This window comes from Littorina saxatilis, linkage group LG5 (assembly GCF_037325665.1).
Source record: "Littorina saxatilis isolate snail1 linkage group LG5, US_GU_Lsax_2.0, whole genome shotgun sequence".
Classification (NCBI taxonomy): Eukaryota; Metazoa; Mollusca; class Gastropoda; order Littorinimorpha; family Littorinidae; genus Littorina; species Littorina saxatilis.
Window position 1 is genome coordinate 12,634,652 of NC_090249.1, and position 26,306 is coordinate 12,660,957.

The 26,306-nt window shown below is 40.1% G+C and overlaps 1 protein-coding gene across 3 annotated transcripts; it reads right to left on the reverse strand.

The window, feature by feature from the left end:
* Positions 1-1,473: 1,473 nt before the first annotated feature.
* On the reverse strand, positions 1,474-25,941 carry LOC138966317 (very low-density lipoprotein receptor-like). 3 transcript variants are annotated; one of them, XM_070338503.1, is made up of 19 exons: positions 25,479-25,941; positions 25,040-25,147; positions 21,807-21,932; positions 21,384-21,500; positions 20,707-20,832; positions 19,584-19,823; positions 19,039-19,158; positions 18,213-18,356; positions 15,307-15,555; positions 14,680-14,857; positions 14,254-14,469; positions 13,789-13,907; positions 12,961-13,100; positions 12,223-12,364; positions 11,916-12,047; positions 11,081-11,170; positions 7,379-7,647; positions 6,628-6,768; positions 1,474-6,248 (listed from the first exon to the last, which is right to left on the reverse strand). In XM_070338503.1, exons 1-19 carry the CDS (start codon positions 25,570-25,572, stop codon positions 6,210-6,212), a joined length of 2,790 nt encoding a protein of 929 aa, XP_070194604.1. In that variant the 5' UTR covers positions 25,573-25,941; the 3' UTR covers positions 1,474-6,209. The 3 variants fall into 3 exon arrangements, with proteins under 3 accessions (XP_070194604.1, XP_070194605.1, XP_070194606.1); XM_070338504.1 differs by lacking the exon at positions 11,081-11,170 and having other exon boundaries at positions 25,479-25,940; XM_070338505.1 differs by lacking the exons at positions 1,474-6,248; positions 6,628-6,768; positions 7,379-7,647 and adding an exon at positions 9,602-9,699.
* Positions 25,942-26,306: the final 365 nt, after the last annotated feature.

The following is a 26,306-nucleotide window of genomic DNA, read 5'->3' on the forward strand; positions in this document are numbered from 1 at the left end:
ACATGTCAAAACTGTTGCAGAAACACAAACCTCAAAACCGTTAGGCTTTTTATCTTTTTTTCACTTTTGGCAGCGTTCACTCTAAATTTGACGCCTATAACGGACTCGTTTCTGTCCACAGCCAAAGCTTTTATCACACAAAAATTGCTATCTATGACAGCTAAAACCGTATTTTTTGCATTTTAGCAGTGTTGACCTTGAGTTTCTACTGCAACCAAAAAATAATAGCAAAATCTCAAAGTATGTGTGAGTCCCCTAATATGGACCACATTCAACAAATCGAAGAAAATAAAAGCTAAAGGCTATTTTCATTAATTCATTAAGAAGCTTGCTGAAAATAACCTATAACTAGCCCTCGAGCTTTCAAACAAATATATCAAATTGTCTTCTTTTTGTGGAAGTTGATAATTTCACTTATTTTCACTCTGTTTTTGATATGCTTCTTTAGTTTCCTGGTGTGCTTCAAATAATGCTCTCATCAACCCGAAACAGATAAATCTAAAGCATATTTGAATTAGTCTGACATGCACAATAAGTTGTATCATGTTATTTTGAAGTATAGGGGGCTTTTGACAGTGATTTGTGAAGGCCGCTTCACTGGTCCATATTAGGAGCCTGGGCGCCTAATATGGACCATGTGATTTTTTCTGTATTTAATTTTTGCTGAATGTCTATCAAAGCTATTTCACTCTAATTAGGCCTAACGGTTCACTTAAGAGAGAAGGACTACCAAACACAAAATGAAACTTCTTCGCAAGAAAACAAGCTAGTTATTAGCATGAAACAAAAAGTGGTCCATATTAGGAGCCCTTCCCCTACTCCCAGCGTTGGCCAAACAGGCAATCTCCATCACACACACAAACACACATACACACACAAGCGCGGGCGCGCTCCTTCACCTGTACAGAGATATCATATGTATAGAGGTTGCGAGTTCGACCCTGGGTCAGGGCGTTAGCAATTTTCTCCCCCTTTCCTAACCTAGGTGGTGTGTTCAAGTGCTAGTCTTTCGAATGAGACGAAAAACCGAGGTCCCTTCGTGTACACTACATTAAGGTGTGCACGTTAAAGATCCCATGATTGACAAAAGGGTCTTTCCTGGCAAAATTGTATAGGCATAGATAAAAATGTCCACCAAAATACCCAAGTGACTTGGAATAAATAATAGGCCGTGAAAAGTAGGATATGCGCCAAAATGGCTGCGATCTGCTGGCCGATGTGAATGCGTGATGTATTGTGTAAAAAAATTCCATTTCACACGACATCAATAAATTCCTGCACCTTGAATATGTGCGCAATATAAATTGCATAAAAATATTTAAAAATTAAAATAAATCCCTGCGCTTAGAACTGTACCCACGGAATACGCGCGATATAAGCCTCATATTGATTGATATTGATTGATCTGCACACACACACACATTTTTCCGCATTCCCAACTCTCACACACAAGTATATCTCAGAAGGCTTGAACATTATTTATAAACATTTAATTTGACAGCATTTCAAATTACAAGGCAACGTAGAAACAGAAAAAAAAGGAGAACAAAAGTCAGGCAACAGGCAAATAACCAAAATCCAGATTCGCCAACTTATATACAAATAAATGTTTCAAATTAATTCACACTGTACATTCATTCACTCTTCCACAACCTCTTGTATTGGACTGATATGTCCATCAAATTTTCCCCCCTTCAATCTAACCTGTTGTTTCACTTTCTCGCTGTCACACATGACTCTCACTTGCAAACAGTACTTTGGCAAAGCATGAAGAAAAACTGAAAATGTATGAAGCACTGAGTAAATTCTGTTTTTCACAAATCATGGCATAAATACCTTAGAAGAAAAAACAGAAAAAACACGAGAAAAACAAAATAATAAATTGCACCAATGACTGTTCTAACATCATGAACGCGCAAAAAAATTAATTCACATCATGTACAAATCGTTCTTACATCCTTTACTTCAAATACACTCTTTTAACTGTAGTTCACTTTTTTTTTTAAATTGACCTTTAAATTTAGTTTTATCACTCTGTTACACTATCACAAAATAGGCAACTTCACATTTTATCTTCAGATCCTTTATGTGTTCCCATAAAATGTTTTTGATGTAATTATGCTTACACTTGTGAAATTCATGTTTCTCAGTCTCACACAGAACTGATGAGATTACAGCCATCAGTTTTTTCAAATGTCTGAGTAGAGTTAAAACAACTCCTGTTTGTAGTAGAACTGAGATTGCTTTTTTAAATGCGACACGTGTTGTTAAACTGAGAAGACATTCCTTCATTGAACGTTTCGCACCGAGGAGCAAGGTGCAGACTTGCCACAACAGTCAATACATGTATGTGAAAAACAAACTGAAAAGCTAACTGAAGTAAAAAAAGAAACAAAAACAGGAAAAATAATCAGGTTACTTATGCATTGCACATACTGGTCAAAGTTACTTCAGAGCTGCACTGCAAAAATAATCTTTGACAAAATGTAATCAATTGGTGCTAATAAAACACAATAAAAAAAAAATAAAGAAAAGAATTAATTTTGAACAGACAATTCTTTTAACAATTCAACAAAAGAAAACACCTAAATGATCACAGACAAAACATAACAAGGTTTAATAATGCACCAATCTCAGAAGCAAAGGGTGAATGCTCTCGAAAGGACACACACGCACACAAAGCACGTTGCACAGAGATTCAGTCAATACTTCAAGATGCTGAAGTTACTGCCAACAAAAAAGTCAGCATCACTTGGATGGCTTACAGAGATTCCACTTTTGATGATAGGCTTAAACTGTTCAAACCCAAACAGACAGTTGGACGAGAATGAGTTGAAACTGAAGCATATTTTGCAACCTAATGAAATGTGAACTATGTTTAGACAACATCAAAATCTCTGAACTGAAATATATCTTAAATCATACATCTTCAATGTACAAGTCAACTAACACTGCAATAAATAGTTCAATCCATTCCTCTCTTATATTCAAGTCACAAGAAACACTGTACATGAAACAATGAAATGAAACAATGAAAAGAAACAACATTTTTTCAACAACATTTTCCCCTTGCAGCTACAAGCAAACTAGAAATTCTGGCTTACATTTACAAGCTGTGCAAAACCTGGCCTCTTTTGCAAATAGCATAAACAAAAACACATCAAAAAGACAAAAACTGATTCTGCGTGACTGTTCAGAAACAGGTTCACAGCTCAAAAGATGAACATGTACACCAATATTTACACTACAGCACCTGCGTGCAAAACAGCCTTTCTCTCACTCCAGTCGCACTATCAAAACCCACTCCATTTTTCATTCAATCGATTCATGGAATATATAGCAATAAGCATGACAGACACGCATCTTTTTACACTGAATATCAGATGTTGCCAACCCTAGTTCAGACCCCATAATTATGGGTGCAAAATGGAAGAAAAGCAGACAAGAATATTAATAATAGGGAATGTTAATATTTCAGGAAAGTTTGTCCTTTTTTCCAAGTAAAGTGCCAGTTACATTATGCTTCTATCATTATTTCGGAGATGTTTCTGAAAGCAGAATTATTTTTTCTCTTTTTTCAAGATTTTGATATTCCACTTCAAACCCATGTACGCATCAACCAAGATAACAAATACACATCAACCAAGGTAACATACACACATCAAGGTTACACAAACTCTCTCTCTCCCTGTGCTGTAGAGCTGTTCACACGCACAATAAATAACACACGTTCACACCCTTCCAGTCTTCATGTGACCCGCAGTCACTGGACCATATTCTTCAAATGTTATACTTGGGAAGTCATCTGTAGACTAGCGACATTTTTCATACTCTCATTCCTGTAGTGCAGCCGAGCGATTATAGGACACCGCCGACACAATCATCCTGTCAATTTAATGGCATTAAGTTTTACCCCCACACATTCACACAGTATCTGCTCATTTTCTAGTCAAAAAATGTTCATTTCTCCCTTCCACTTCAAGCACAACTATGTTCGTATCAGATACGCAAAACTAGTTTGCAATCGGTGGAACCCCAGTATGGATAGGATGGCACCCAGCAGAACATCTTCCTGCTCCATACGATCACACACTCGCATCAATACCATGTAGCACGTATACATTCTGTACAATATGCTGATCAACCAGCCTTCAAGTAATTCTCAACCAGAATTGCCTATTATGCTGATCAACCAGCCTTCAAGTAATTCTCAACCAGAATTGCCTAATATGCTGATCAACCAGCCTTCAAGTAATTCTCAACCAGAATTGCTTGGCATTTACTCTAACCTTTCACTCAGCCCAGGGATGTTGCCAGGTTTCATCTTATTTCGGTAAACCGCCCAAATGGGCCAAAGTTTCATCAATTTTCAGAAGTTTTTGCCAGTCTGAGGCATCACCTTACTCCCAAACGTGAGAAAGTTCAGCGATTCTGCCAAAATGATGGCCAAGTTTTGGGCAATTTGAAGTAAGTTTCCGCTTTTTTCTGACAACATACCTGCAGCTTAACAGAAGTATGCAGCCAACCAAAAATCTCCAAGCTTGACAAATACACATGGCTATAATGGGCAGTCACTCTGCAGCAATCATTCTTAAATGCAGTCACTCTGAGGCAATCACTCGTCATCTTCATCACTCAGTCTGGAATTCACGTTGAGCACAAATAACACAGGCATTGACAGGGCTGAAAGTGGTATCTCCTTTGCGTAGAAGGTACGTCTCACAGTTCTCTTCCTGCCATGTGAAAAAGCCCTGGTGGGAGTACACTGTCTCCGTGGGAGTACCGTCTCCCTCTTTTCTGATCCTTTCTTTGCGTCCTCCTCCTGGCTGACCTTGCAGAAAGACAGTCAACTGTCTCTTTTCTTTTTTTTTAAATTTTTTTTTTACCTCTTTTTTTTAATTTTATTTTTTTACATCTTCCTCCTGGCAATTGGACACTTTAAACCTGCGCAACATTTTCACTTTTCTGTTTGTTTTCAATTTTGTGTTGCTTTTTGTGTCATCACTGGAAAGTTAAGCTTTTCAAGGAGGAGGGTAACAAGAGAAAATAGTTCCGTGTGTTAGCTACAATGCAGCAAGACTCCTGCCACGTCATTGGTCCAGCTAAACACTGTGTGTAGTACTTCTCAGCATAGCATGGGGGTGGGGCATCGGTGACCAGACAACTCGCATAATTGAACTAAGTAGGGCGACGCAAATGCTCCGGCCTGCGCTTCCAAAAAGAATTATTGGAATAAAAACACCTCTACCCAAAAAATCTGCCATCAGAGAGATGGGAGTTGAAAGGGCGACTTGAAACGAAAGCTGCGGGGTAAAAAAATGGGACGAGGTGAAACAATTTAATAAAAGGAAACGCAAGCCAGAAAAGATGACTGGAAAAAGGGGCAAGGTATAAACAGATCTGCTTGCAAGTCACAGATCCCGATCTCACTCCCCTTCAGTTTTTTTTTAACGTTTTTTTTTTTTTTTGCGTGCGAGAGCCACAGGACCATAGTGGGAAGGGGATAGGGGGTGGGGGGGAACGGGTTTGTTTCAATTTCATCTGTAATTTCACCTTCTGGTTCATCCAAATGTAATGTAACACATTGCTTGTCATTATGAAGTGATGGTACCTGACATTTCACATTTAAATAACAAAAACAATGAAATAGTAACAATATTGACTCCATGTACCCCTTCTGTGTTTGCAGGTAGACACAGCATTTCTCCACAGCATCAGACACACTGATGAATGACAACAGGTATCCAACCCTTTCTGATGCCCAGCAAAGAATCAACCAGGTGTGAAAGTTCATAATCGCTACCAGCACCTCTATCAGTTGCCTGTGCTTGCAAACAAAAGGGCCAGCGAACCAGCAAACGTTTAATGCCCGAGAAGAGATCTTGTGATGTCTGAATGTTATGGGACAGTGTCCAATACGAAGCTGAAAAATCCCAATGAAGGTGGACCCGGATGATGTTAGATGAACGTAGATGATGAGAACATTGGGATATTTTTTTTTCACCTCCTTGGTGGCTTCCGCTGACTGTATGTTGCAGAAAGGAATACTGCCAGCATAATATCGAGGTATTGGTTTTGTTCGTTCACAGGTCTTCCGACGATCGCACTGGCTTGCATGACATCACTGGCACAATTAATTAGAAGAGTAGAAACCAAAAGACAGGAAGCGTTGAGGCAGCACCGATTGCAAATGAAGTTGGTTCTTCTCATCACACGACCTCGTTTTCTGGGTTTAAAGGTTGCATACTCTGCAACAAACAAAGGAGAGAAAAAAATGTAGCTTTTTTCTGGACAGATGCGAGTGTTTGACAGGCGACTTGACAAAAATAATGAGCAAGGAAAGTTTAAGGCCTGTACAGTGATTTGACTGGTGGCAATATCTCATTTTGATTGGAAAACCTATACATAGTGTTTTTTTCAAGAAAAGATTGATCCAGGAATCCACAGAAATCCTTTTATTTATATTCTCAATTACCTCACATTTCCAAGTCAACTAACACTGAAAATATGATGTTGGTTGACGGGTGGGGGTGGGAGTGTGGAGAATCACCCACATTTCAACGTCAACTTGACTTGTTGATCTTCAAAATTATAATATTTTAGAAGCATAGAAAATATTCCACTAACCGAAGGCAAATTTTGTCTGGAACTTGATCTCTCCATGTAAACCTTGTCCTCATCGGTGGTGGTCTTGCGGTATACGGGGTTGTCGAAGTTCATGCTCTTGATGTTCTTGTTGCGGTAGCGACGGAAGATAAACGCTCCAACCTGCAAATATTTCAAGAAGAATTTGAAGCCTGGGATGTATACAAACGAGGACAGGCAAAAAAGAAGTCAGAGCTCAGCCTCAATCTTCACAAGAATCAAAACTGATACTTAACAAACTTGAAGCCTGGAATTAGTTCAAACATGAACATGCAGAGGGGAAAATAAATCCTGAAATACAATATACTCAGCCTTTAAAAAATGTTGCCAATGATACTTTAACCAGATCATTTTGTTAACAAAGACATGATTTTTGTTCATGGTGCTACTATTGCAGTAATACCTTGGTCTCCCATAAGCTAAAGAAAACTGTCCTCTATTTGATCCCACAAAGAGAATCTATTTATATGCCCCAGTATTTATAGCACAAGTAATGGTACACCTGGGACATAGAATGATTCCTTACAGTCCCTAATTATTTCTTTTCTTTGCAAAATTCTTTCCCAAGTGATCTTATCTCTCTCTGAATTGTGGGAAATCAAATTTACAGTTAAGGTGAAATCCAAAACAAACAAAACGATAAGTAAATTCATGGAACGTTTAATACAAAATAAAAAAATAAATAAAAAGCTCACTGTACTGAAAACAAAATAAAAGACGGCCAAATACTCACAGCGATAACGATGAGGGCAATGCAGAGAACAGCAGCGATGACAATAATGGCCACGTGACCCATGCCCTCCTCCTGCTGCTTGTTGATTGGTGTGCTCTCCGTGCCGTTCACAGTCTTCTCCGTCGTCACATTGCTGGTAGGGTTTTCCGTTGTAACGGCCTTGGGAGTTGTGTTGGGGTGGGGAGTCTGAGGGGCGGTTGTTGGTTCGGGTGTTGGTTCGGGTGTTGTGCCGGGTTTGCCTGAGGGAGCTGGGGTACTGACTGGAGAACCTGTGGAGGGAAAAAATAACATGTAAAGGTTTTTTTTATGAAGATGCAGCTGACAGCATTTCTACACATGATCGACAATTCAAGATGCCTGCAAATGTAAAGATAATATATTTTTTCCATATATATATATATATCTCTGAGGCATGATTTCAGATTCTCTGCACAAATTGTGCTGGTCAAAATCAGATCCGGCTACATATGTGAAGTACGTTGAAAAGTGAATCTATAACTTCCACTGTTGTATTTGTGTGTTTTCAGCGAGCCACATATTCATGGTCACACAAAGGAGGAATTAACATGTAGCAGTATAAAACCATGCTCCAAAAGCTTTACTCCCATGCCTGAAAATGGCACTCAAGATTCTGCGCAACATGTTTTAATTAATAGGCACAAGAATTTTCTTTGCCTATGCATGCAGCAAACAAAAGAGCAAATATTAATTTATTTTGTCTTCCATCTTGTGTTACATTTTAACACCAACATTTTTTGTCTACATAAAAAAGCAAATGAAAATTATCGACGATGACACTGACAGCAATAGATCACAACAAGGGATACGGTTTGGCAGGTTTGTATTCAACAGAGCGAAAGATATGAAACAGAGACTTGCGGGCACGCTCTGGAAGATTAACAAAAGCCGGCATAAATATGTTGATGTTACAAGCACCTGCCTCGATCTGTAACCAATGAAAAAGAAACCAACAAAGAGCAAGGAAATGAAGTCCCACTGTGGAAACAGCTGCCAACATTTAAAGCGAGGAGTAGGTTGTTGAGACACATCACACACAACATACGAATCAGGGAAAAGAGATTCTGAGAGCAGTCCATTCATTTCAGATATGTATTCGGGCGGGGATGTAGCTCAGTCGGTAGCGCGCTGGATTTGTATCCAGTTGGCCACTGTCAGCGTGAGTTCGTACCCACGTTCGGCGAGAGATTTATTTCTCAGTCAACTTTGTGTGCAGACTCTCCTCGGTGTCCGAACACCCCCGTGTGTACACGCAAGCACAAGACCAAGTGCGCACAAAAAAGATCCTGTAATCCATGTCAGAGTTCGGTGGGTTATAGAAACACGAAAATACCCAGCATGCTTCCTCCGAAAACGGCGTATGGCTGCCTAAATGGCGGGGTAAAAAACGGTCATACACGTAAAATTCCACTCGAGCAAAAAACACGTGTACGTGGGAGTTTCAGCCCACGAACGCAGAAGAAGAAGAAGACATGTATTCCATGGCCATGCAATTTCAATGATGAAATAGAGGTTAAGATAAAGCAATCATCCGTGACAGCAGTAACATATTAATGACATGCTTTGATCAATAAGCTTCAATGCAATTATCACTTCGCTGCTAGACTTTATTTAGCAAAGGCGCAGAGACTTTCTTTATTTGGTGTTTGACGTCGTTTTCAACTGTTCAAGGTTATATCACGACGGGGAAAGGGGGGAGATGGGATAGAGCCACTTGTTAATTGTTTCTTGTTCACAAAAGCACTAATCAAAAAATTGCTCCAGGGGCTTGCAACGCAGTACAATATATGACCTTACTGGGAGAATGCAAGTTTCCGGTACAAAGGACTTAACATTTCTTACATACTGCTTGACTAAAATCTTTACAAACATTGACTTTATTCTATGCAAGAAACACTTAACAAGGGTAAAAGGAGAAACAGAATCCGTTAGTCACCTCTTACGACATGCTGGGGAGCATCGGGTAAATTCTTCCCCCTAACCCGCGGGGGGTGGGCGCAGAGACCAAACAATTGGTCAACAAACAAGCGGGGCAGGTACATGCCTCTGAGAATTCATAAATCATTTGCTCATGCAACCGCTTTTGTGATTCAAATACTACCACTTAATAAGGCATGCTGAACAAGAAAGAACACAAAGGGTATGTAGAAGGGTGGAAGGAGGAGGAGGAAAATAAAGACGACAAAGAAGTCTCTAAGACGTTGCCATTTCTCTTGCTCTTTATTCCATATTTAACTTGACATAACCTCCGGTAAACTTGTAAACATACAAGCTAGAAGCTAGAAGCTAGAAGTTTGAAGGGCCTGAAAACATACAAGAAACACTAGTAAGTATTTGTTCTAATAAAATTATACAAGAATCAAGTTCAAATAAAATTATAAAACAACCTTGAGTTGGAATGCCTGTGTTTTACAATTGCTTGAATGTGATCTGGCTGAGTGTCTGTATAAGTGCAAATATTCAATGGAAATATTTCATAATGTTCCAAAAACGAATTTACAATTTGATTAACAATGTTATAAAGTCTCATGAAAAGAATCTAAGCTTTGATTGCTGACATTCAGAAATCAAACAGAACTGTTTACATTTTGAAAAAGGGGTTTCCCCAACTACACACATTTCTACGACATCACTACTCTATGAGTAAACTAATACACCATTTCCGGTGACGTCATGGGTCTGTGCATGGAAATCCTTTTTATGACATCACAGGTTACACGAGATCTATTGACGTCACAATCTAAAAATACGTCCAAAAAAATAGCTAAAGTGGGGAAGAAGAAGGGAAAGAGGGGTTGTACTTGATCACTATGCCTAGCTTGGGAAAAGTCTTAAAAATCATCTGAAACTGTTTCCCGCTGATTTACGCACTTATCTCATATCGGAATAACCAAAGCATCAAAAAATCAATGCTAATTGCTGATTCCGTTTACAGTATACATTTTCATAGGCCGGTCGAAAAAGCACATGTTTACTGCCTGACTTCACTTCAAATGGCTCTAACCGACAAACCATGAAGAAAACCCTCAAATGAGCATACATCGTCAATAATGAAATAACAATGCATCATATTACATACCTTGGGACAAAGATCTTGCACACTCTTGCTTCGCTCTCTCTCTCCGCGCGAAAGCCACTCGGAAGGCGCAAGGATAAATTGTACGAATACTAAACATGAGGAGAAAGTAGGTGACAAGAAACTAGACCGGAGAAGAAAGTTATATTTATTTAGATTTCTGACTGAAACTATTGAGCTGTCGGAATAAAGGGACAGAAATATAGTTTTAGAGCAACACTCGATTTACTAATTTCAGGAAAGAGGTTGCATTAAGAAAACAAAAGGGACGCTAACTAAAATACTACGCAAAGAAAACTGGATCCCCATGAGCTCGAAGGTAGAAGTTTGATTCCGGATCTTCGGCAGCTCATAGGTACCAGTAGTTAGATTTTTGTCTGGTCACAGGTAGAAAAGGGTCATGTTGCATGCAACTAATTTCTGCTCTTTCTCTGCTTCGGATACAGGCAGGCTTGTTTGTGTTACTGCAGCAGCAAGATACCGACAACAACTAGAAGCTAGCAGGGTACACTAAAAACAAACAAAAAACACACAAAGGAGGATGCCATGTCCAAAACTGTACAACAGCAACACGGATAGGTCTAAAACGCATTCCGCGGCATCCTCACCGGTTCGATTCTGGTTACCGCTGTGGTTAGGAGACCTAGTGGTGTTAGGAGATTGGGGCCGAGTGGTTACTACGGTGGCTTCAGCTTCGCCTTAACAGATACAAAAAAGGCAAAGCTATTATATTCACAGGCTCTGGGTTTCTGGGTTTCAAGCTTGCATGATACTATCAATGAGCATGAGAATGGGGGTTCCTCTGTTCAAGCACAGCTATAATATCACAGGCTCTGGGTTTCAAGCTGGCATTGTACCATCAGTGAAAGGGGGTTGCTCTGTTTATCGTTACTTGTCTCATTGGCTAGAGTTAGTAACAGCAAGGTATGATGGATGCAGGCAGATATATCACTGTGCACTTGCTGGAGTGGTGAAAAGATGCATTTTACTGAGGACTCAATATAGAGGCCTGAGAAAGGGTCGTTCCAGAAACCAAGAACAAAAGATCAGGAGAAAAAAAATATAATACTGTTTCTGTGACACCTAACTGTGCAAAAAATACTTTCTATGCACAAAAGGGGAGCACCCCCCCCCCCCCCCCCCCCACTATGGAAAGTAAGATGCATTTTCTGTAAGGAATGGAAAGCAGGCAGGTTTGAGATGCTACATGAGATGAGCTTCATCATGATGCTAACAGGTGATGCAGTTAATGATGGAGTGACATAAAGACCAAGCTTCATCATGATGCTAACAGGTGATGCAGTTAATGATGGAGTGACATAAAGACCAAGCCAGCCATGATGCTAACAGGTGATGAGCTTCATCATGATGCTAACAGGTGATGCAGTTAATGATGGAGTGACATAAAGACCAAGCCAGCCATGATGCACAAGAACAACTTACCTTCAACGCATTTTTTCTCGTTATTGGGATCAACCATGTAACCGTTCTTGCACTCGCAGGTGAACGTGTTGTTGGGGGCTGGAAGGCAGAACTGTTCACACCCACCACTGTTGTTGCCGCACAAGCTAATGTCTGCAAGGGAAAAAACACAACAAATTTAGAATCATATCACACTTCTACAGATAATGAAACAAAATCAGTTACATTCGTAAAATACTGCAATCACTTTTTACTACTAATTGATTTTGACTGGAGAATGTTTTTTTTATACAGTATCCAAGTTGTTGAACAAATGCAATGTACTTACATGCCACCTGTCTGTTGGGATGGAAGATGTGGATGTCCATGGGGGTGTCCAGGCCCTGAGCGATGGTCTCAACCTCCCCCTTCTGGAACTTGTTGTAGCGACGGATGGACTCGGATGGCCAGTCACTCCAGTACAGGTAATCCTGGAGATGCAAGTCAGGTAAACCATCAGAATACAATCATTTGCAAGTAGCAAACCTTAGTTCTTAGCGACCAAAATGTAAACAGGTGCACAAAGCATAACAATCACCTTTGAAGGCAAAGGCCAGTCAAACAGGGTTGAGCATTTTAGAGCTAAATCCACAGCCCTATAAAAACTGCCATGGGTACTTGAATGTTCCCAAGAGCCTACAGGGTGACACCAGCAGCCAGAACCCATCATAAACAGAACTTAACAATTGACAGGTGTCGAGCCAGCGGCGTAAAAGAAATGTTGAGCTACTATAAATATCCCCCACTCTTCGCCATCAGACAACTTTGCTGAGCCTGCTGTGACAGGAAACTACCGCATCACCCGTCACACAAACACTAGAGAACTCTTGCAAGTGTGACAACTAATCCTCTCATCATTTCTTACCCACCCCTTCTTCTTCGTTCATGGGCTGAAACTCCCACATTCACGCATGCTTTTGCACAAGTGGATTTGTGTGTGTATGACCGTTTTTTACCCCGCCATTCAGGTAGCATACGCCGATTTCAGGCAAAGCATGCTGGTTAATTTCGTGTTTCTATTACCCACCTCGAACACGGTGATAGCGAAGGGGTGCCCCAGGTACTGGTGTCCACGCAGAACCATCCTGCGGTTGCTACCGTCCAAGTCAGAGCTACCGATCTGGTGGGTCTTGGCATCGATCCAGTAAAGGCGGTCGTCAACATAGTCTGCACAACAAAGGATACGGTTAGATAATCAGCACAACAAAGGACACGGTTAGATAATCAGCACAACAAAGGACACGGTTAGATAATCAGCACAACAAAGGACAAGGTTAGATAATCAGCACAATAAAGGACACAGTCAGATAACAAAGGACATGGTTAGATAAACAATGTAGAAATGGTTGGTTAATCAAGTTTGTAGTTGCAAGAGGATGAAAGTCCTTTATTTTCAACGCTTCTTATTTCATCTTCTTCTTGGTTCATAGGCTTAAACTCCCATGTTCACTCAAGTTATTGCACAAGTGGATTTTTACGTTGATACCGTTTTAACCCCGCCATTCAGGCAGCATATGTATCAAGAGAAACGCTTCTTATTATCTAAGGTGTCAGGAGACTGGTTCCATTTAACTCTGAATTGCTGTAATCTCTTATATTTCACATGCTTACGTCCCGCTAGATATTTTCTTTAATTGACACACAATGCATTATTGGTTCTCCATTATCCTGTTAAGTACAATGCTCCCAAAAACACAAGGAAAGCTTGAAGCTCGAAATATTCCTTTCAAGTGGTTATCATGGCTTAACTGACTACTACAAGGTATGCTAAACACAAAAGTTTTTCTCTTTCTACAAGCAGAGTTTTCTCATTCCTTTCCTTATTGCTGCTAAGTGCTGATCTTTATAGACATACCGATTGTCAGTCCATTGGGCCATGTGATGTCTTCAGTAATGACGTCCTGGCGTTTTTTGCCGTTCATACCGCAGCTCTCAATCTTAGGGTCCTGTCCCCAGTCAGTCCAGAACATCAGACTAAAAAGATAACGAAACAAAATGCATAACAAATATTTTCAACATGATAATTGGCTTTTAGCACCTACAAGACACTGAAAATAAAAATAAAATGAGTGTACAACTGAAATCGGAGCACAGTTCAATGTTCCACCCCCACGACACCACTGTGGCATGTGAAAGACCTCGGTCATTCTGCCATAAATAAGTGCAGGTGGCCGATTACACCTAAACGAGCATACGCCTGGGTAACGTGACTCGGTTGCTGCTAGCTTTCCACTGGGAGAAATCGACCCGAATTTCCCAGCGATGAAACAATAAAGTAATGAAAATGAAAATGAAAGAAGAAATTAAAATTAAAACTCACCCTTTGTTGGGATGAAGAGCAATGGCGCGAGGTTCGTCCAAATCAGTGTTGATGAGAATTTTGCGCATGGTGCCGTTGAGAGTGGCCACCTCGATGTGGTTGAGGCCAGTGTCTGTCCAGTAAAGGTGACCATGCACCCAGTCCACGGCCAGACCGTCAGGTGTGCTCACGTTTTCTGCGGCCACAACATCAATCACGTTGGTCTCCGTGTTCACACTGCAAAAGAAAAAACAAACATAAATAACTGCTTGATTTGATAAAACAAAACAAAAAACAAAAACTGACAAAGTTATCGAAAATCACAGTATCTAAGTTTCTAGCACACACAAACACACACAACACATTAATACATACTAAATGTCATGTGTAAAAATCATAACTCCTTACTCTCTCTCTCTCACACACACACACAAATGCTGTCCTTACCGTTTGATATGTTCCTGAGTCACATCAGTCCAGTAGACATATTTGTTCTGGAAGTGGAAGTCCATGGCGATAGCGCCCTCTATCTCCTTGTTGTCGATCAGGAGGGTGTAACTCTTGGTCAGCAGATGGTAACGACGCAGATCTTTCCTGTCAGCCAGCAGCAGCTCCGGTTCTCCCTCTGCACACAAATAACAAATACATGAGAAATGAACATTGTGTATAAAACTTGCACCAAAAAAAAAAAAGGCAACTGCAAAGAAATGTCATGGCAACAAAACAAATCTATGTGCATGCGTGCATATCGGTGCATGTAAAAGAGAGATTTTTATCATGAAAACCAAGCACTGTGTATGGGTACATGTATGGGCATGTTTGCATGTGAAAGGATGTGTTTTAGTCAGAAACCGAAAAACAAATCTCTTCTAACTTGTTGACGTCCTGAGATTGAGTACCATCGTGATCAGGAGTTTAGAACTTAATTACCCCAAGGAAACCAAGCCGTTTGAAAGCTGTTGTCCTCTCTTTTTCATCCTCTTTGAACAACACAAATAAAAATTAAACATTTTTCGCCTCGCCTCACAAACATTCATCAAATTCAAACAGAACAATGACAGTGAGCGCGCTGACCTGATGCCTTGCAAAGATGGTGCTGCTCCAGGGTGTAGCCAGACAGACAGTCGCACTTGTACGAGCCCTTGGTGTTGACACATTTCTGTGAGCATACGCCAGGGATCTTGCATTCATCCACATCCACGCACTCCGTTTTAGACTTGTTGGCAAGTTCGTATCCCATGTGGCAGTCACATACAGCGCCTGCTGGTGAGCGGTAGCATATATGTTGGCAGCCTCCATTGTTGGTATTGCATGGGTTCTCTTCTGTAACAAGTTAAAAGAAAAACTCATTGAGAAGTTGAGTTTTATGATGAACACTGGAAAATTTACAAAAGTAATAACAAAAAATAATGTTAAAGTAACACTTGGCATGTAAAATTGCTCATTTTAGCTTGTTTATAAATGAAAACGGCTCCCATCTAAGGTAAAATAACTAAAAGCCATGCAGTTTTAGATTAATGATGACAAAAGCATTCTTGATTTCTGCTTGGAACACAACGCTCTTGGAGGACTTAGTTATTTCCAACATTCACAAGCAGTAAATAAGCACCTCTGGCTTCCTGTCCACTAAAACAATGTACTACTAAAACATTCAACAACAGATTTAGCTATCTACACATTGTTATTTCCAACATTCACAAGCAGTAAATAAGCACCTCTGGCTTCCTGTCCACTAAAACAATGTACTACTAAAACATTCAACAACAGATTTAGCTATCTACACATTGTTATTTCCAATATTCACAAGCAGTAAATAAGCACCTCTGGCTTCATGTCCAACAAAACAATGTACTACTAAAACATTCAACAACAGATTTAGCTATCTACACATTGTTATTTCCAACATTCACAAGCAGTAAATAAGCACCTCTGGCTTCCTGTCCACTAAAACAATGTATTACTAAACCATTCAACAACAGATTTAGCTATCTACACATTGTTGTTTCTGGTAACACTCAGCTACCGTCATGCACCGAACAATGTAAGATATGCCTTTTTTAAATGCAGTGGAACTCCCCTTTTTTATGAAATGTCCTGAAAGCAACAGAAACCAACAAAACTCACATTCACAATCCAACTACATGCATGTACAAAATCATGCTCAGCACAACATCAACAAACATTGAAAATAAAAACAACAACAAACAACATTGAAAATAAAAACAACAACAACAACAGCAATAACAAACCTACATATTTTTACCTAATAAAAATAATCAATCAGTTTGAAACACTTTCAGTTATTTAAATTCCTCAGGAAACCAGTCACATTTAAAAACAAGAAGAGCAAACGCTCGATCGAGTCACTTTCGCAGTTCTGAATATTATATGAGGCATCAGATGGACAGGAAGAAATTGCTATTCACAACACAATGAGTCACGTTCACATAAAATTTGAGCCCGGTCACTTTTATAGTTTCCGAGAAAAGCCCAACGTTAAGTTGTGTGTTGCCGAACAGAAAAGGCTAGTTATCTCCCTTGTTTTTCTGATAACGTTCGTAAAAGGCTACAGATGTAAATACTTTGATGTAAAGAATAATCCTACAAAGTTTCAATCACATCCGATGAACTTTGTCAAAGATATAAAATGTCTAATTTTTCCTTTGACGCTGACCTGTGACCTTGAAAAAGGTCAAAGGTCAACGAAACCATCGTTAAAGTGTAGAGGTCATTGGAGGTCACGACTAAACAAAATATGAGCCCGATCGCTTTGATAGTTTCCGAGAAAAGTCCAACGTTAAGGTGGTGTCTACGGACGGCCGGCCGGCCGGCCAGACGGCCGGCCGGACAGACTAACACTGACCGATTACATAGAGTCACATTTTCTCAAGTGACTCAAAAATCTTATCACTGGACTAGTAGTGCTGAAAAGTGTCCATCTTCATTCATAAAACTTCATCTTTAATTCATATCCATCACACACAGTTTTTTTCAACCTTTCGTTTATGACCAAAATCAAAATTCCCTCATTTTGAACAAACTTTACCGTCGGGGACGCACGATTATGATAGCTTCTTTCTATGCAAAGAACAATGAACAAGAGCAATACAATAACTGAACAAAAGATGTGAGAAGAAACAGAAGACAGCAACCAACAACCATTTCAACGCAGTGACAAACAGAAGTTTTCTTTTTTCTTGTTCCATGTGAACTACAGAACAAAAAGGATTACTACTTTTCACATCCACTGAACACCTAAACTCAAAAACACGATTTACCATCAGTATGTTCTGCAAAATGAGAGAAACAAGGTCTTTATTATTCAGTTAGAACAGAATTTTGATAAGCTGTGACTCTTACTGCAACCGTATTTTTTTGTAAATGAAAAAAATTATACCCGTCTCTTAATCCAAAAGCAGGTTTAAAAGGAATTAAAAAACAATCCGAGCAAATAATGATCAGCCGAAACGCATTTGATACAGAGTCAAAGCCAGGCACACAGGCCATGCTCATAAATGTTAACCATGCCATTCTCCTTTCAAATTAAAGGAATACATGCAAACATCACTGATAAATTCAGCCATAGAAAGTTTCCTTCAGGTTTAGGGCTCTTTAAGCAAAAGGATGTGTACTCATAAAAGTACAAAGCAGCGTTGTGGAAGCAAATCTGTGGACATTCCGTATTAGTTGTCATCCAGAGCATAGAAATTATGTCAAGCAAAGAAAAGTATGCAGAAAGAACAGGCAAATGTTAACCCTAAATACTAAAGGAAAACCCTAAATGTCTTTGGGGGGGGGGGGGGGGGAGAGAGAGGGGGAGTCAAAGATTTCAACAGCATGCAAAACTGCTCCCGGGGTTGTCAACTTATCTTATACCTTTCTAACTGGTATCTTCCCAAAAAAATCATGTTTTAGAAGCAATATAAAAAAAATGTTTGAATAATAAAAAGGGGGAGGGGAGGAGAAAAAGAAATACTTACTAGGACAAGGGTCACGATTCTCAGTGCGTTCATCCTCGTAGTTTCCACAATCGTTCCACTCATCGCAAACCAGGTTGTACTGGATGCATTTCTGGCCGTCACCAAAGCAATCGAATGTGTTGTTGGCACACGTGGGAGCAGTAGCTGTGAAGGTAAATGAAAATTATAAGTAACCACAAAGGATACTATTGTCCCACTCCCAGCTCCCCGTGTACGATTTCACAAAATATCAGTTAGACCAAACTAATAGTGAAACTGTCTGTGTGTGACAACAGGACATAGCTGCACAGGCAAACTAAATTTCAAAAACTACCACAACTTCCTTTGTACCATTGCAAGAATTGCTAGAAACAAAAATGTAACAAGCTATGGATATCACTGCTTTCTGCTTGTGGTCAAAAGACATAATACTGTCATGTCAGTGAAGAAAAGACAACTCACTAGAGCAGTTCTCCTCACAAAATAGCAGATAGACCAAACTAATAGTGAAACTGTCACAATTTTCTCAGTACAACAAAATGAAATAACCGCACAAAGTAAATCTCAAAACCTACCACAACTTCCTTTGTACCATGGCAAGAATTGAAGAAATACAAATGTAACAAGCTATTGATATGACAGCTTTCTGCTTGTGATCACAAGACACAATACAGTGGAACCCCAATTTAAGACCTTGTTTTTTCAGACTTTCTGTTCTTAACCTGTGTAAATGTACCCCCATTTAAAGACACCCTCCTATTTAAGACCTGATTTTCTCAGATTTTGGGAGGTCTTGAAAGGGGGGGTTCCACTGTACCGTCATGTCAGGGAAGAAAAGACAACTCACTAGGGCAGTTCTCCTCATCGGAGCCGTGCAGGCAATCTTCCTGTCCGTCGCATCGCAGGGAGTCATGGATACAGTAGTTTCCTTCGCACAAAAACTCGCCAGGCTGGCACGTGATGTTGCCTGCAAAAATACATGCAAATTTCGTTCAAAAGATGTCATTGTTGTGGAAAAGGCCCCTCTAGCATTTCACCACATGCATGTCCCAAATAGGTAAGCTTCCTGTGACAACGTTAAGCCCCCCCCCCCTCCCCCCCATCTAGTATCTAGAAAAGGCCATGTGAGGGATATGTGTGTCTGTGTCAATATGTGCAGGCAAAAATGTTGCAACAGACTCATTTAGTCATTGAAGAGAAGTTTGCAAAATCTTTTTAGAACAAAAGCAGATAAGGAATTAGGACATGCACTTGACTGAATACTTCAGTTTAAACTATAGGCATTTTTCTGTATTTTATTCAGCAGCCATGTTCAATTCCAATAACAAAGTAGAGAACATCTATTCATAAGCACTGTCATCACAAAATACATGCGACAAAACTTCTACTCACAGTGTTTCTCATCAGACTGATCCTCGCAGTCGAAGTCTCCATCGCATTTCCACGACAAATGAATGCACATGCGGTCCAAGGTTTTGCACTGGAACTCTGAATCACGACAGGTATCCTCAGTGTTTTCACAACTAAATTCATCGCTGTGGTCGCCACAGTCGTCATCGCCATCACACACCCAGGTGTCTTGGATACACTTGCCATTGGTACAGTTGAACTCAAACTCCTTACAATGTGTCTCTGTTGAGGAAACGATTAATAATCAACTTAATGAAAACGAACCAAAACCAGGATCTAAGGCCTAAAAAAAAAAATAGGTGTGGTTACGGTAACCCGACCTACCCTATTTTTTGGGGCCAACCCTATAAGTTTTTATTACATTTGTCAAAAAAATACCAAAAAAAACAAGTAAACGAGTGCAGAAAACGCAATGAAAGCGAAAGGGCCCGAGTCGCACACTTATTTCCCTGTCAAGTAGGTTTAAGTTGTACACATTAGAAAAAAAAGTTTAAAAAAAAAAAAAGTGATTGCCTACCTTCCTACCCTATTTTTTTTGGCTATGTTACCGTAACCACACCTATTATTTTTTTGGGCCTAACAGCCTGAAACATTCGACAAAGAAAACATTCTCATAACATTTCTATTCTCCCTCCTAAAATAATTATAACACTTTTTCTCAGCACATGTGTACCCAAAACTGGTCAGGCTGTACATTTCTGTGTCTTAACTATTTGGCTAAAAGATCGACTAAAGATTTCAAGTGAGCTTCATCCAATAAGTCAGACTTAGAGCTTCTGTTAATCCTATGTATAAAGCCAAAAGCAATTCAAGAGCAACGCACATATATGCAAAATTCATTGCTCACAAAATAGTGATACTCGCAACCTGACCATAACACTTTTTTGTTTAAAAATCTATTGACTAATATGGCTTATATTTAGCTATTCAGTATTTGCCCGAGCAAGACAAGCTTAAAAACGCTTTTTCATATTCAGCTGATTTGATGAAAGTAATCACACTCTCTCTCTGTGGCTGTGCAAGACCAGTTTAACATTTTTAAGTTTCATCAGCTGATTTTGATAAAGTTTTACGCACACTCTTTCTCTCTCATGCATATACTCACCAGGGCAGTTGAGTTCGTCGCTACCGTCAGAGCAGTCATTGTTCAAGTCGCACCTCCATCGAGAACTGATACAGTTGCCCTCAGCCACACACTGAAATTCGGTGTCCGGCTTGCATGTGGAATTGCCTGTGACAAAGCAACACACAACTCTGTTGACCAAACACATGACAAATATCCCCAAGCAATCTAGAATAACACATGCAAGAACCTGATCACAGTCTCATCAAGTGAACCTCAAAGGGTTGCTCTGCTTCAGTTTGTGACGTCACTTCCATGGGGTTAGTTTGGACTGTCGTAACATAAATATCAACTGTGTGAGCCAACGCTACACATACATGATATTTATCCAAGAACCCTGATGGAGACAGTTTTCATATCATGGAAAAATAACCAGACCAACTGTAGGTCAAAACTAACACTCCTAAGTTTTACATGCATGAAACTGAGAGCAATTGCACACTCACAAAACATGCAAAAGATACCTAAATTTACACAAACATAAACAAAATGTTACAAGCATTTCCTGCTCATTGCAGAAGCAGCACAAATTTAAAATTACAGAGCTTAAAGAAAGCTTAAAACCTAAGAAAATGATGATATAGTCCTGGATGTAGGACAGTTTTAAAATAACATATGGCCGAACAACAACAACAAAACGCAGGAACAAAAATACCCACAATTCCGTTCATCTTCTCCGCCCTCACAGTCGTTCTCGCCGTCACACATCCATGCCCTCTGGATGCACGTTTTGTTGTCAGCACAGCGAAATTCATTTTCATCACACGTTGAAACACCTGCAAACAATAATTTACACAAAACATTAACCACAAGAATTTATTATGAATTTGTATTCACACTCTCTGCCTTCGTCTTTCTGTTGCAGATACACCTACCTTCAAAGCAATTTAATGACACAACAGCCTTAACAGTTTGTGAATTACACTAAATTACACATACTATATAAACTTACAAGCAGCAACTCCCTGAGGTTGAAATCTAAACACACCTACACAGTATACTGCTTCGACTACCGGTTTACTGTTTAGAAAAGAAAGAAAAAAATTATTTAAAAAAAGTTTGGGAATGAAAATCACACTTACTGCACAGGGCGGGATCTTCATCGGAAGAATCGAGGCAGTCGCTGGCCTCGTCACATTTCCATCGCAGCGGAATGCACTTGCTGTCAGACACACACTTGAAATCCTCTGTGCCACATGTTGTTGACGCTGATCAAAGAATTGGAGGAAAACAGAGGACAAGTTTAAAAACCAAGCACAGAGATTCCATGAACAAATCTGGTGTGTGGTTTACGCAAGCTAAATAAATAGCCATTCAATTGAACTGTGTCATTAAATGCTATCAAATGCTATTGTAAATGTAAGTATGTTCCATAAGGTTAGAACTGCTTTTTTCCTGAGAAGATTTAAATTGTTCTGTAAACCATTTGAGGCAGACTGGGCCTTTAATATAAATCTAAAAAACACAGAATGCTCATTTTTGTGGTGGGTTTTTTCCCTTTCTGTTTTTCTATGTTCCTAGTCCTGAGAATTAAAGCCCCAAAAGGCAAACATTTCTTTCTTTCTTTCTTTGGTGTTTAACGCCGTTTTCAACCGTTCAAGGTTATATCGCGACGGGGAAAGGGGGGGGGGGGGGGGGACGGGATAGAGCCACTTGTTAATTGTTCACAAAAGCACTAATCAAAAAATTGCTCCAGGGGCTTGCAACGTAGTACAATGTATGACCTTACTGGGAGAATGCAAGTTTCAAGTACAAAGGACCCAACATTTCTTACATACTGCTTGACTAAAATCTTTACAAACATTGACTATATTCTATACAAGAAACACTTAACAAGGGTAAAAGAAGAAACAGAATCCGTTAGTCGCCTCTTAGGACATGCTGGGGAGCATCAGGTAAATTCTTCCCCCTAAAAGGCAAACATTTGACAGGTCACAGCTGTGTTCTTTTTGTCATGGTGAGTAAGAATTGGCTTGTTCACATAATAATCGTGACAAATGACTTGTAGTTCTTTGGGCAGTTTAGATGGAAGGAACAACGGGAGATAGTATGATGTGGTAGGTAAGAGTTTCTTACAAAAAATTTTTTAAAATTCTGTATCAAGTTCACATCTGCTTTACTTTTTCTGCTGTAAAATACTAGGTTAGTTTGTTTCTGTGTGCCTGTCATTGTGTGTATACATGAGTGTGAGTATGAAAGTAATGTTATACAATTTGTTTCATCCTCTTCACTAAATCCTCTAATTTACTTAACCTACAGCTGAACAATCCCTGAATTTGACAAACGCTCACATCATCCAAGACTGACACTTTGTCCCTGCCCACCACACATTCCAACTCAACGCTTTCCTGTCTCATTCCAATCCTTTTCAAGTAAACCCACTGCTAAATGCTATTGCCTCATTCCTCTAGGATTTCGCTCTTTGCATTAATTAACAAGTCGCGTAAGGCGAAAATACAACATTTAGTCAAGCTCAGTCGAACTCACTGAATGAAACTGAACGCATTGCATTTTTCCCGCAAGACCGTACACTCATAGCATCGTCTGTCCACCGCTCGTGGCAAAGGCAGTGAAATTAACAATCCAGAAAAGCGCGGTAGGGGTTGCGCCGAGGAGGATAGACCGCTTTTCTATATCTCTATTCTTTTACTCTCTGAACGTGTTTTTAATCCAAACATATATCTTTATGTTTTTGGAATCAGGAACCGACAAGGAATAAAATGAAATTGTTTTTAAATCGATTTCGGAAATTTAATTTTAATCATAATTTTTATATTTTTAATTTTCAGAGCTTGTTTTTAATCCGAATATAACATATTCATATGTTTTTGGAATCAGAAAATAATGAAGAATACGATAAACGTAATTTTGAATCGTTTCATAAAAAATAATTTTAATTACAATTTTTAGATTTTTAATGACCAAAGTCATTAATTAATTTTTAAGCCTCCAAGCTGATATGCAATACCAAAGTCCGGCCTTCGTCGAAGATTGCTTGGCCAAAATTTCAATCAATTTGATTGAAAAATGAGGGTGTGACAGTGCCGCCTGAACTTTTACAAAATGCCGGATATGACGTCATCAAAGACATTTATCAAAAAATGAAAAAAAACGTCTGGGGATATCATACCCAGGAACTCTCATGAAAAATTTCATAAAGATCGGTCCAGTAGTTTACTCTGAATCGCTCTGCTCTACACACACACACACGCACACATACACCACGACCCTCGTCTCGATTCCCCCCTCTACGTTAAAACATTTGATTTAGTCAAAACGTGACTAAATGTAAAAAGTGTACCTTGTGCAAGATCAACCCAACCTGTAAATCTTATATAAACTATAATCTTGAAAACAATCTGTCCTTCTACTAACAGGAAAGGGTAAAATCTGAACCATTAATTTGGGGAAGGTCAACTATCCTTCCCTCATCAGCGCTCGAAAAAATAACTGAGGATTCCTTTTGTTTTGTTAGCATAAAATATGCTGCCCCGTAGCATACGATAGCGGTATATAACATCACACGTGACTGTGTCAACGCTGCGTAACCTATATTTTGAGGTCACGATTTAACCCAGCGTTGTCTGGGCCAACCTAATTAAAAGCATGGCATGTCTGTGATTTAAGTCCTACATCTTTATTATAAAAAACTATTCGGAAAATTGTATTGATGGGCTGCTTTACGATCAACACAGTTGTGCCGATGTCTGCACGCGTTGAGCAGACGATGGAAGGCATGAAAGGTATGTGACCCGGCAAGTCCCAGTTTCTGTTGCAACGGTGTATGACCATGTACAAGAACACACCCTTGAGGCGGCGCCTTCTGATTGGTCCAAAATGCGGCTAGCAAGCTCGCCTGATGCTTGTCGACCAATCAGAAGGCAGGACTCGCCGCTAAACACATGCGTGCACGATTTCAACAGTGGGCACTGAGTACAAATCCCGAAGGCTGCAGTGTGCCAAACGATTGCTATGGGTTGCACAATTACCTCAAGTGACACTTAACACAAACACTAGAGGCGTGATATCAGATAACCACCCCTCCACCCGACAATAAACACCCCCCGACAGTTATCGCATGACGCCAGAACAAAACATGCCGAGCGCCCGCCGAGGGTTTCATCATCAAGCCGGTCAGGCCATGCTCCACTGTGATTTTTTTTAAGCACAACCCACGGATCATGTTTTAGTCCCCACAATCAGTCTACTTCATCAACTGCATGTCGCACTTTAACATTCAAACATATTCATAATCAAGAATATTTTCCAATGAAATGTCGATCCCAGTAGCCGAAACTAGACGGCAAAAACTTACTGCAGTTGACTTCGTCCGATCCGTCATTACAGTCGTCGTCCCCGTCACAACGCCACGGCAGGGAGATACATCTCTTGTTGTCGCATGCAAACTGAGTGCTGGTGCATTCTGTTGAAAAAATACACGATATCCTTTACTAGTCATGTTACTTTTAGGTAATTTCGTATCCTGATATGGCAAAAGTTGCGTTACTGTGGATTTCTGTGGGTGTAAAAGTAAAACACTGACACTGTTGGTTCAATGTCACAGAAGGTAAAAAATTAAAAATACTGAAAGTAAATCTATCAAAAAGTACAACATAATACATACTATTAGATTCGGATGCTCTATTTTGGGGAAAAAAAAGAAGAACAAAACCAGCCAACAGTGTCAAGTGCGCAGATGACGGGTCGGTTGTGATGAAGGAAAAAAGGCGTGGTGGCAAGCCAACCATACTCACCCTCTTCAGTGCCAGCCGTCCCGGCTACTAGGACTGTCAGGAAAATTCCCACTACCACTGCCAGCCAATGCTGATTCCATAGTAGTTTCCGCATAATGTGAACACTTGTCACTGTACTTCTAGTCTTGCTTTTCCAAGTACAGATGTCACGGGAGAGAACAGTTCACACTCCGACTGTTTGACCGACCACTAACACGGGCACATCAATCGCTTCAGACCAACAATCCCGGTGTGACGGGGGCGTAAAACAGAACTGCGATGGTTGCGGCTGTTGCAATGAATAAACACAAATGGTGTCCTGTGTAGTTCCACAAAATGTCCGACGTTCTCCGTTTAAAGGCACTGTTGTCAAATAAATAGGATGTTGTACTGCCCGGAGAATCACACAGCCAGGTACAGCTCAACGTCAGTCCCTGTTTCTACTAGTTCTGTTGGCGTCGTGACTGTTCACTCCGATCGTGCGATTCCGTGACGTCACCACTACGCGCGCGCATGGCAGCTCCACAACAAACCCGATCAGACCATGTATAATAATGAGTATCACGCCACAGACCTCGAAGGCACACCTTGCGCAGTGAAGGGCATTTTCACAACATACGCAGTGTTTTTATTTGCACAATATTTACCATTACCACTTAGCCTTATTTTGTCTTGATGTAAAATTTGGACGTTTGAAATTAGTCAAGCAGTGCTGAGACATGAAAAGGAGGGGGAGGGGGAGGAAGGGGAAGGTGGTATGATGACGCATACTTCGCGAGACATCGCTGGCTCTCCATTCATGCTTCGCTGTTTGGCGGGGAGAGGGAACCAATGACGAAAGCTCTTCAG

What these genes read in the sequence shown, in the direction of transcription:
- LOC138966317 (XM_070338503.1), bottom strand. Translation starts at nt 25,572, where the DNA reads ATGCGGAAACTACTATGGAATCAGCATTGGCTGGCAGTGGTAGTGGGA. An exon ending in CGGAGAAGATGAACGGAATT is followed by an intron (nt 20,833 to 21,383) that starts GTGGGTATTTTT and finishes GCTTTGTCACAG; the next exon opens with GCAATTCCACATGCAAGCCG. An exon ending in CGGTAACCAGAATCGAACCG is followed by an intron (nt 7,648 to 11,080) that starts GTGAGGATGCCG and finishes TTCCCTCCACAG; the next exon opens with GTTCTCCAGTCAGTACCCCA.